Genomic DNA, 12,817 nt, shown 5'->3' with positions numbered 1-12,817 from the left:
TGTGTGAACTCCGGGATATGATCTCCCTATTTTGAGTATACACTGATAAAGTCTTGTTTTGGGTTTAGCCTACATGTAAAATAATCGCAATCATACCAATCCATAATCCAATGACAGTAAGTCAGAATTCGCAAGACAATAGTTGTAAACATAGACACGAAACAGCACAGAACAGACAGTAAATAGACGGTACACAAACAAAGTCATATTCATGAAAGAAAGATATATGGACCTCTGGCCAGAAGACCAAGAAGTGATGTCAGGTATTTCGAAAATAGTAAGCGCATCCTGCCCCACATGTGGCACCCGCCATATATCAATCTATAAGTCAGATAGGTAGTGGCCACTAACTAAGGCCCAATGTCACCGATGCCATCAGTGATCATTTGTCGAAGAGAGATATTGTATTTATCTACCAGCTTGCGATACCTGCCGAAAAAGCGTTTGAATGTAGAGACAAGTCTTGCTCTGGTGTAACCTTGATTTAATAGTTTGTAAGAGAGATGGCCATGTCTCTCTACAAAATCACCATATGAACTGCATGCTCCAGCATATCGAATTAGCTGGAAAATGTATACCCCATAAGCTGGTGAGAGTGGTATATTACTGATGAGGTGTGGAAAATTGATGATACTAAAGTTGAAATCATCTCTCTTGTCATACAGCCTAGTAGAAAGGTGACCATTAGAGTCAAATTCAAGTAAAATGTCAAGATATGAAGCAGAAAAGGCAGTTTCTGTAGTTTCTTTAATCTCCAATTCTGGAGGATAAATCATAGCGAGATATTTACTGAATTCAGAGTTATTCATAGAAATAACATCGTCTATGTATCTATATGTTAGATTAAAAGTTCGAGCTACAGAGACCTTTTTCTGTTTAATTAAGTTCTGGATAAATTCTGCCTCATATGAGACCAGAAATAAGTCTGCAAGCAAGGGAGCACAGTTAGTGCCATATTTCGGGATAAAATAATCACTTTAATTACCTTACACGGTCAAATGTTGCCATTACTTGATACATATGAGTTTCAAAGATAATTTCCTGGTATTTTAGGGAGCGTTCAGTTATTACAGCCGGTGGTGGGCCAGCACGGCAAATGCCGGGGGGGGGGGCAGTCCCTTGTATTTGAAAACTTCAAAGGGGGTCATGTATTTTTCAAACAGCTCAGAGGGGGGTCACTTAATTTTCATAAGTATCCATCCCGTCAAAGAGCAGAGTGCGTGTTCAAAAATAGGCTGGGAAATAAAAATGATCCGCTGCATTATTTCATTCTTTGACAACATTTAACTGTAAATCTGGATAAAAGTATAAATATTTGTCACATGACCATCTTGCCGTGGCAACTATGAGGCTTGTTAGCTTGTAAAGCGAGCTTACTGAGGGCAATAGACAATTCCTATTACTTACATATTAGAGATATAGCAAATTTTGTCAAGGAAAATATTTAACAGTTACCGGTAGACTACAGTGAAAAGTGAAATAGCAACATTTAGATGAAATTCCAACATCACAATTGTTGTCCGTATCGGAACTTTTAAACACCCTATTTGAAGCAAGTATGGTTGTATCAATTATAAACACTTACAAAAGCACAGATGTAGTTAGTTTAGCATTGTAAAAAAAATTAAGTTTTCTCATAGACTCCAATGTATAGTGAATCAACATGATCAATTAAATCCAAATATTAAATTTTTGTACTCACATGCACTTTTACCTGCCACTGCAAGCAAAGTACATTGACATGAATCATCAAACATGTGTAAGTGTACAGATATAGATTGCTTTTTTATGGTAAAATCTTAATATAATAGTTGGTACAATACATTCAAATGTATTGTGATTTGACATTTTAGGACAAAGCACATCAGCCACATATTTTCCTTCTAATAGTTGCGCAGAAAGTGGTTGAACTTCCCAAAAGCCATACACGAAATTTTATGACTCTTCAAAAATGCTTACGCAAAAAATTGTAGGACCACCTGTAATTTCTGTCCAGTCCCTTTGAGAGGGAATTTCAAAATTATAGCAAGACAGAAGGGGGGGATTTGAATGTTAGCAAGTGAGTTTTTACTAGTTAGTATAGGGTAATTTGAAAAAATCTTAGAATTTTTTTTCATTCTATCGCACCCTATCCAGAGGTATTTGTGCGTGCAGCTTTATTCAAGCATTTTGGTCATAATATTTTTTTTATCTTAAAAGGGGGTCATCAATTTTTTGGTGCAATGGGTTCACTTGAAGAATTTGCCAGCCCACCCTCCAGCCATAATAACTGAACGCTCCCTTATGCCAAGCTCTTTTTATTAATAGGACAGTGAAGCCCTCAGCGAATTTAAAATGTGGACAGATTTCAGAGAATTTACTCCTCTTGGCTAAACAAATGACCCTTATTTCACCTGACTATAAAAGAGAGTTTTTTCAAAGTTTACCAAAGGAAAACTTCAAAGTTGAATTTTAAAGGTGCTTATTTAAATGTAAGGTAATGTAACACGATTGGAACTAATCTGGGATAATTGGATAGTTAGGTAATGTCGGTTTAATCTACAAATGTAAGCTCATCTGCTTTTCTTTTTAAGTTACTTGTTTTTTATGAGTAATTTGTAAAATTGCAACATTCAGCTATAGGGCAACTAACAGTTTTGAGGAATTTAAAAAATTCGAAGATCAAATTATCCCAAATTATCTCCAATCGTGTTATGTGTTATTTTGCAAAAAACGTTGTCGAGTGGCAGTCTTTTACTCACCAAAGAAACTGTCAAATCCTTTGTGTGTAGGGACACACTCTTTACGCTCATGTCCCAGATGCCATTTTCCAATCATTGCGGTTCTGTAGCCGTATCTCTTCAGCATTCCAGGCAAGGTCACCGTGTCTGGCGCCATGCATTGCCTGACCTTCTCACCGTTGAGACAATAGAAGTCGAAACCTGTGTGAATCTGTAAAGAATTTTAGAGGTTTCATTTACGATGATCAAATAACGATGATTGGCACATCCGTACTACACATGTCCAGTGACGGCGCATGGGTAGAGTGGCGCGACATATCAAGTGACGCCTTGCTTTCTTTTCATTATGACATTTTGAACGATGTCATGTAAATAAAAACATATCGTTCAATTTTCGCCAAACATTTGAATGGTTAAATGCCAATGAAGCCTATGGAAATTAATCCCAATGGCGGACTTTATACATCATACTATGAATTTGGAGATCTCGGACACTCTTCGGTTATACTGTACAGTTTATCCACAGAGATGACTCGTAATGGTTGACGTGAATGCTTGGGTGTTCCTTTTGTTAAAAAAAATGGAATGGGATGTGAAATAATCATGCTAAAATGAATATTTAAAGTTAGCTGTTCACGAAAATTTTAAACTGTTTTGTGAAAAGTATCGATCAAGATCAAAGTGCAGATGTTTGGAGTAGAAATGTATGTTACCTGAACTTTAACGATGTTAGAAGTTCAAAATGGAATATACGCTCTATTTTATCTCTAGTTTGAAAAACTAATTTCTATCATTCATTTCATTTAATAGTCTTTTTTATTAAATAATTGATTGATAATCATCTGATAATTTTAATCAAAACAATAACTGGATTTTCGTCTTTGTTTGTGATAAATTTTGTCGGTACAGTGAAACCTGTCGAAACCGAACCCTGTCTAAGCTGGAAACGTGTCTAAAGTGAACCCTTTTCTCAGTCTCCTTCTAATAGAACTCTATGCTAAAAGGACCCCTATAAACCGAACACGTCCCCAAATCGAACAATTTTCTATATAAATTTTTGTGGATAGATTTGTGGGGAGTTTCCTATAAAGTTATTATTTTGAGTGGTTTGTATTCGACCGTGATGCATTCGGATGTCACCAATCACCTGACAATATTTACCACATTTGTTATTCATTGCCTTTTCTGTGTTATGTCCGCCCGCATTATGAAACACAGTCGACTGTTTGAATTTCCAATAAACCCACCTGCGATATACGAATCAAAGGTGCGTATCATAACGATTCAATGGTGCATGATGTTCGTGGAAACCCTACCTGATATCGTCCCATCATCAGACAACTTCTGGACGGCATACATGATGGCTGTGCGTAGAATCTTTCCAGCTTCACTCCATCGTTGGCTAAACTTTCAATATTTGGCGTCTTCACAACCGAGCCGTTTCGGTAGCTGACATCGAAATATCCAAGATCGTCTGCGAGAATGTAGATGATGTTAGGCTTTTTGGGTAACTCCGCGACTGACGTAGACAGGTAGAGACCTAAAATAGACAAGAGTAGAGCCGGTAGTTGCATTTTGATAGACGTTTGAATTTTATATTCCGAATACCTGAACGTGCCAATGTCTAGTCGTATAAGCTTGATATATTTCAAACTTTGTTTAGGCAAGACCATCTGTGACACAAATTCACCACTCATTATGCGCTTACGTGTTTCAGCCCATCGCCATCGGACTCTGAATATTGAGTCACATTTCCGTTGCCTGATTAGATTTTCTCTGATTGAATGACGTTTCTGTCGATATAAAGCGCTCTGCAACTTGAAAGTCCCAAGTTCTTTATCTTTTAGCATTGTTTTTATGACTTTACTTTCAAACTAAAATAAGATTGCAAGAATTTACTAATTTAGATGTGTGTATACACTTATCATTATCTACCCACTGGGACTGTTTGTACAATTTTGAACACGGTAAAGGTAACACGGCGATTAAATGTGTGCACACAAAAATTGACTCAAATGGTAGGTTAAAATATTTCATCAAGTAAACGTTTTAATCTCTGAAATTTTTGATGCAATGATGGTAAATTTGATGAAATTGAAATTGACATATTTCCATTTAGTCACACATTTTTCATGTAAATTACAGTCTTTACTGTATAAAGTTTTACTTTTGTGATATTTTACAATGAGAATGTGAAAGTTTAGAAAATCAAGCATGGTGACCCCATCTATTTTCTTTAATATTTGATTATTCTCGTATGCCAGAATTCAAAAGTCCCTTTCAAGTCTTCTGGTCTTCTGTGTTGCTCTCTGACCTGAGCTTCTGTACAAGTATGTTTCACTGTCATGAGCGTCACATGACTCGAACACTCCTCCAGCTCAGTACTTAGTAGTCAGAGCTATCCTTGTCAATGCCGGTATGCAGTAACAGTGACACGGTAGCACGGCAGTAGATGTATTAACTGTGATGATTTTTGACAATAATTTTGTTCAATTTATACAACTGCATTCTTGTTCTACTTCCTACAGTGTGTTAAACTGTCCAGTATTCAGCTTACCCGACACAGCCTGTACTACGTATCCCGCCTTTGTATCATTGACAAATGACTTTCAGTCTGGACTCTGAATCAATTATGGGCCCAAAATTCATATATGCAGGCTTAAGTCGACGAACTGAATATTGTGTGTTTCAGCATGCTGTGGGGAGACAGCAAGGAAATGTATTTAATGTTCTGCACAGAAATATCGAAAACAATTATCGACAGTTGCAGCTTCTACTCCAATACTTGGCCTACTTGTTTGTTTTTTTTACGAAAATTCATACATTTTTAGATTTATTCAAGCAGAAAGTAATGAACTGTGACAAAATGGTTCTTGATCTTGTTTAATTATTACTAACATTAAAACAATGGGATATTAAAATGTTAATAAATTTCATTGAATTACCCCTAAAACCTTGGAATCGTAAAAAAGGAACCAAAAATTTTCAGGTCCCCTGTAGGCAGAGCAAACACTCAAATCCCCCCTACTACCCCAAATCTCCCTGAATGCCTCCACCCCCCTCCCAACTGTTTTTGTTAACGCAGCCTTGGTCGACTACACTTTCGCACTTTTATTTTGTCGTTACAAGTTCTCTTTACATTATGTGTAAAAATTAACAAACCTTGTACCAACAATTTTTGCTGCAACTGTTTCCAACTCATTTGTGTCATGCTATGGTTAGTACAATAAATATTGAATTGAGAACATTTGAATAAATATAATAAAAATTACAAATAATCAAATAAATATGCGAGACTATTAAAAGGGCTCACAAACACAATCCATCCAAATCGGAGCCATCGTAAATCAAATTTGTATAAAGATAATTACGTAGTGCAGATTTAATCATTCGATTAAGCTCAAAGGACTACAATGGTTTCGTTGTACCACATTTTTTATGGCTGTCGTAGGGCGTAGCGAGGTCAAACCCATATGACTCCAGTACACAGAAGTTGTCTCTGGGCCGTAAAACATTATTATACAGTCTATTATGTCCCTCACAATGTCGCCACAGCAGGTATGTTGTACATGGCATTACCGTGCATTGATTGTAATAATAGGCAAGTTGAACTTTCAATCATATCCATACGTGCCTTACCAAATGAGCACAAATAATTCTCATTAAACACAAGCAGGTACCGTCTCAGGTTGTCGCATGAATTCAAGAAACGAAAGTTTTTCGTTTACATCAAAACCCCCTTTCCCTCTCCCCCTATACGAAAGTTCACAAGTGAGAAATGTCGATGTCTGTCTGAGAGTACAATGTATAGCATTTTGATATACTTTATGTATTCCCTGACCCCTTATATCATCATGTAATCGATCAAACTGCACATATGTACCAACGAATTTCGCTGAAACTGTTTCACACTCGTTTGTGTCATGTTAAGGTTAGTACTCAAATTTGATCGATTACTTGATGATGTAAGGGGTCATGGGATACATATTCTTCAGAAGATATATCAAAATGCTACATTACATCAAGTAATAAATCGATCAAACTGCACGCTTGTACCAACAAATGTTGCTGAGACTGTTTCCATCTCGTTTGTGTCATGCTATGGTTAGTACTCAAAACAATGACGACAGCATTGGTGTTTTGTAACTTTCTTAACGAAACAGACTCAAAAAGCTAGATTTTCTGGAACTCTCTCCTGTGTTGCTGGGTCAGAGGCATTTTGAATATTGAACGTCATGGCCTGGCAATCTTGCTCCTCTTTAGATCGCCTTCGGCCCCTTTATATACCCAGTGTCCAGCTTGTCAACTCTGTGTGGGCAAATGTCCATCGTTATTTTAATGATTTAATTCAAATCGCGACTACAATTCATTTGTCAGTAATAACACTGTTTGTAAGCGTTATACTTTGTAGCTCAAAATATGTTACGGACACAAAACCAGTAAACCTGTTTTATGATAAAACACAAGTAATGAAAATATTGTTAAACCTTACAGCTCTTTTTCCCTTGAAATTCAACATTATGTTAGGGAGCATACTTCTAGTTATCATGAAAGGCCCTAGACAGTTTTCATAAATGAAAAAATAATTTATATCACAAAATAGCAACCTCTCTACGCTATAAATAATTTGACATTGACGAAGATAGTGTGAAATGAAGCAGTCCTGCCAGAGACCAACAGCTGTTTGCAAGGTTTAAACTCAAACGTCAAATATTTTCAAATTGGAAAATCATGGCCAACTTCCATCGATATTGAGTCTGAGGAAAGAGACCGCCTCCCTCCATAATTTTCTACGATGGATAGTTGTGGAGTTAGCGGCGGAAAATATCGTCCCAGAAGTTGAGACGAGTTCTCGGCCGTGTGAGGGCGTTCTTGGGCACTCTAACAGAAGCAATCCGCCGGAGCGCACAGACTTCCAAAATTGGCCGAATTTTCCCGTAATTTTCTGTTGAAACCCAAATGAATAATATAGCATTAAAGATTAGGCTTATATTGCAGCATATAATTGACTTTTTTCGACATAAAGCCACCTAGTAGGTCATTTTTAGATGAAAAGCCTCCGCATGTACGCAAATGTTAATGCAATAAAAAAACTATAAGTATTACATTGTTTGTAGAAGACTGAGCTAAGAAACAATCTTGTGTCGGCTAAATATCGTTCCCAAATTAATCTAAACCAAAAACAGCGAAGCCTGGCATTTGTAAAAGTCTTTTACTCCAGTGAACTTGAGAGGTGATGACCCTGAGTGACCGCTGGTGAATCTAAGTTGCAGACAATTGTTTGTTTTGTTGTTTTGGTTTTATAGTCTCTCTAAACTTTCTTCCAATATAGGGGAAAAATTGTGGAGATTAGTTGACTGTCAGGCCGAGTGCTTTAGTTACTCACGAAGATGTCAGTATTCTTAAACCCTTTTACTCAAGTTAACTTGAAAGGCTGATGGCCGTGAGTGTCCCCAAATTGCAGACAATTGTTAATGTTCGTTTTGTTGTTTTGGTTTTGTAGTGTTACGTGATAGATATTGAACAAAACGGTGAACTCAGCAGTTTCTGTATAAAATGAAATTTATTACGAAAAATAAAACTAATTGCTAAGTCAGGGAACAGTAAAAGTGTACAGACTACTTATCTCAGCTGGGACGGCAAAGCTCGAGTCTCAGAGTTGTAACAGTCAGTCGGATGAATGAACAGTCCTTTGGCTTGCAGGCTTGAAGTTGCACAAAGTCCACAGCATAAATCCAGCGTTGGTAGTGAAGGTCTTGAAAAGTCTTGAAATTAATACTGCTGGAGTTTCCAAAGACTTGAAGTAACACGCAAGAGATACGATCCCAAAATGTCTGACTGCAAGCTGTGCACGTCCCTATTTATACCCATGTGCTTACATAAGAACATATAAGAACATCTAGAACTTTTATTGACATGCTAATTACTGTTCTAAAATTATCTCTCTTGCACAACTAATTAAATTTCCAGAACATTCCAAACAGGACTAATTGAATTCAAGGTTGTGAGGTCGTTAAGGGCAGTGACCTTGAGAATTTTCTAGACTAATTGAACTCATGTCATGATGAGTATGGGGGAGATGACATACATAACAGTAGTCTGTCTAAACTTTTTGAAATATCGGTGGAAAAGTTGTTGGGATTAGTTCACTGTCAGCCTGAGTGCTTTGCTTACCCATGAAGACAGTTAAAGGCATACTTTAGACGATATGCGAAACAATGTGAATGACCCTTGCAATACTTGATGGAGGCTTCTGATATGTATCCAAATTTTCGTAAATGGAAAGATAATTGAAATGTCTCCCAACCTTTGAAATTATTAAAATTAAGTCAGGCCCCCTCCCGTCGACGGCAGGCAATAAACCTCTATATTCACAAGTTAAGGTAGCGGCTTTATTCACATTTATATCACAAACAGCAACCTTTCTACGCTATAAAATAACTTGACATTGGCGAAGATAGAGCGAAAGCAAAGTAGTCCTACCAGAGACCAACAGCTCAAACGTCAAATATTTTCAAATTGGAATATCATAGCCAACTTCCATCGATATCGAGTCTGAGGAGAGAGACCGCCTCTTTCCGAGGCGTTTTCTACTCAAAGTACAGGTCAATAAAATCCTAGCATAATATCAAATATTTACGCGATCATCACTGATTCGGCAGCTCTGAACACGTTTGTCTTATTCTCGCCCATTCTCGCTCTTCACGGAAATGCGTGTAGCTTTTGCCGTAGATAGGCCTTGGCTTTACGGGGATGATTTTCCTGTACCCATATAATTGCAGAAAACCCGCACTCTGTTGTCATTTTCTGTGACCTCATACAAAACTAATCTGAATATGATATAACACCCCTACTTCATCGAGCGTTTGCTCCCGTGAGGAAACCCTTGAGGTAAAATAGTTTTTAACAAACGAGTTAAACAATTGTGTGTACAATGCAATCCAATTATCGGTTTTGGCCTCTTGTCGGTAGATGTCAGTGATGCGCCTTCAATCGCAACTCCATTTCTCAGCTCGTTTTTCAATTAATGTCACTATATTGTTTTCCAATCAAGGCTGTCTCTTATGAATAAATGCGTGTCCACTAGTTTCGCGTGGAAGGTAGCAATTAGTGAATTTGAAATACTTGCAAATAATTTATTTGAGCGTAACCGGATAATTTGACTGCTGACATTAAGTGTACACTCCACTCAGTGTAAACAGTCATTTCTGAAATGATCATACCAAGCCGCAAGCAATCCCGACCATTTTAAAATAATGTCTGGTGACTGCAAATATAGTTATAGGAAATAGATAATGTTCAAACGCCTTCGCTTTGTACTTCAATAACAAAAACACGATCGCTGGTTCAGATTACCTTAAAAAAATTGACACTTGGAGGAATCTGCATCGATTTTTAGCATATTTTGAAAAAAATCAAGATCGGCAAACGCTGAAGCTGCGTTTCAAAGCAATAATTATTTAATTTAGCAGAACCGAAGCTGTACAAAACAAAATTGAAGACCTATATAAATACGACTACTAGTACATCTATATTTTCATAGATCAGATGGTCCCCACATATTCCCCCTTGCCTTACACGGTGGCATCGGAGCTTTCAGACTGGAGCAGTAGACAGCTTGGGCGTTATAGTTTCTAATTTTCATCAACAGCTTCGTCACGATGTCAGGTCGACAGGCAGACAGGTCGTGCTCTTCGTTAGGGTCCAGCTCGAGGTTAAACAAAAAAAGCATTTTTCCTTTCTTTTCTGTCGGTGGTGGCGGTATATCTTCTTGTTGGCTGTGGTACTCTGGTGGCGTAACCCATGATCTTGGCGACCCTGTTGGAAGGGAAGGCTTTAAATATTACTTTTGTTCAACGCAAATGAATTAAAAACAATAGTATTTTCAAATGCATCGTCTCATCTTTTTGAAATGGTACGATAAATCTCATCTATTCTGCGATCTATTCTACATGTAGTCAGTTTGGCGTGACAAAAATGCTTCTGTTGCATGTTATAGTACAATGTTATTTGCAGTTGTAAATCTTCCGCGATTCATTTTACTAAAGTTAATCGGCGAAATATTCTAAAATTATTTTAAACATGATTATTTTACTGACTGTTTTGTCCTGTGACGAGTTTCCATTTGCCAACGATGATGGCAGCGCCCCTTGTGATCTCAAAGATATCGTTGGTGTACCAGGCCTCTGTGCCTTCGTCCCTCATGGCGATATGTGGACTGACATGTAAAAGGAGTTCTTTTCTTGGTGATGGTACGCCAGCACTTGGGGAAAAAAAGCGTGACCGACAGATAAAAATAAGGTCAAAAAGCATGATACTTGATATTTTCAAACTCAAACCATGGTTTAGGGAGCGTTCAGTTATTACGGCCGGGGTGGGCCGGCAAAATCCAGGGGGGTCCCCTTAAGTTTGAAAACTGCAAAGCGGGGGGGGGGGGGGGTTCCATATATTTTTCAAACAGCTCAGAGGGTGTCACTTAATTTTCATAAGTATCCGTCCCGTCAAAAAGCAGTTTCAGTGTTCAGATTTATTCTGGAAGATAAAAATGATTCACTGCATGATTTCATTCTCTGAAGTCATTTAACTGTGAATCTGTACAAAAGTATAATTATCTGTCATATGAACATCTTGACTTGGCAACTCTGAGGCTTGTCTTATAGTAAATCGAGCTCACTAAGGGCAATGATCAATTCCTATTACTTACAGATACTTAGATTATAGCAATTTTTGTAAGGGAAATTATTTAACAGTTACCTGTAGACTACTTGTACCATCATGAAAAGCGAAATTATACTTTTAGGTGAAATTCTAACATCATAATTGTTGTCAACATCTGAACTTTCAATGCCCTTTTTTAATCAAGTACATTTGTGTTAATTATCAAACATCTATAAAAGCACAAATTAATAAGTTTAGCATTGTAAAAAATTATAGTTTTCTCATAGACTCTAATGTATAGTGAATCAACATTTCGGTGAAATTCCAAAATCCAATTTCTTGAAAACGTGTCAACATTTAACCATCCTAGTCTAATCAAGTACTTTAAAGTGAATACCGAACGTCTATAAAAAGACAGATTTAGATTACCATGTATAGTGAATCAACATTATCAACAGCTGATTATTTTGTACACACACGCGTGCGCAAAAATATTGCGACCCACCTGTGATTTCTATCCAATCCCTTTGAGGGGTAATTTCAAAATTATAGCAAGTAAGATGAACATGTAATTTGAACATTAACACCTTGTGAGTTTGTAAGGAGGGTCATTTGAAAGAATCTGGAATCTTTTTTTTTCGATTCTCTGCCGCTGCTCCCCCCCCCCCCCGGTGTTTGTGTGTGCAGCTTTACTCAAGCAATACAGAGAGGTCATTTAATTTTTGTCATCTTAAGAGGGGGATCATAAATTTTTTGATGCAGTGGATAGGGGGTTCACTTATTTTGACTGATGCGCAGGAAGAATTTGCCAGCCCACCCCGGCCATAATAACTGAACGCTCTCTTATATAGCCCAAAATCAACCAATAAAATCGTAGACTACCTATTTGATATCTTAGCTGTACCAGTAATAAATTCGCGTGTGATACATTGACCACTAAAACATCAGTTAGTTGAACATCTGCAGGTGTTAAACCTCATGTGTGCATAGAAACGTGCAATACAACTCTTAATGTTTTCATTATATCTTATCGGCAAATACCTGATGGTTTCCCAAACATTAACTCCATCAAGCGTCAGGCCCGCGACAGTCCCACCGGCGAGGTGAACAAAGGTCGGCAGCCAGTCTGTCATGTGCATCATGTCATAGGATGATCGCCGAGGTCTGGCTATGAGGGGACTCGCAACGAAAGACACCACTCTGACTCCTCCTTCCCAGTAGGTACCCTTGCCGCCCCTCAGAGGCCAATTCCGCCCTCCTGTGTGAAACTGGGCGCCGTTGTCTGTTTTCGAGACGATGAAAACAAGTCAAACGTGATTAAAATGACAAAATCACTCAATAGTAGGCGAAGTTTTTTTGAAGAGGTTATAATCGAGAATTCAGATAAAAATCATACCAACTAACTCGAAATAGCTCGAACTCAGATTCACACGAGCCCA

At 37.7% G+C, this 12,817-nt stretch overlaps 1 protein-coding gene across 2 annotated transcripts in view; it reads right to left on the bottom strand.

Annotated features, from left to right (window-relative positions):
* LOC139121118 (arylsulfatase B-like) overlaps positions 1-12,817 on the bottom strand; it is a 60,717-nt gene that overhangs the window by 38,754 nt on the left and 9,146 nt on the right. For both annotated transcript variants that reach the window (XM_070685766.1, XM_070685767.1), the window contains exons 5-9: positions 12,420-12,660; positions 10,820-10,983; positions 10,299-10,538; positions 4,037-4,260; positions 2,742-2,931 (exon numbers count right to left, since the gene is read on the bottom strand). In XM_070685766.1, coding sequence (XP_070541867.1) covers positions 2,742-2,931; positions 4,037-4,260; positions 10,299-10,538; positions 10,820-10,983; positions 12,420-12,660 — 1,059 coding nt within the window. The remainder of the gene's footprint in view (positions 1-2,741; positions 2,932-4,036; positions 4,261-10,298; positions 10,539-10,819; positions 10,984-12,419; positions 12,661-12,817) is intronic.

The sequence above is a fragment of the Ptychodera flava genome, chromosome 21 (genome assembly GCF_041260155.1).
Source record: "Ptychodera flava strain L36383 chromosome 21, AS_Pfla_20210202, whole genome shotgun sequence".
Taxonomy (NCBI): Eukaryota; Metazoa; Hemichordata; class Enteropneusta; family Ptychoderidae; genus Ptychodera; species Ptychodera flava.
This window is presented reverse-complemented; position numbering and strand designations above follow the sequence as displayed.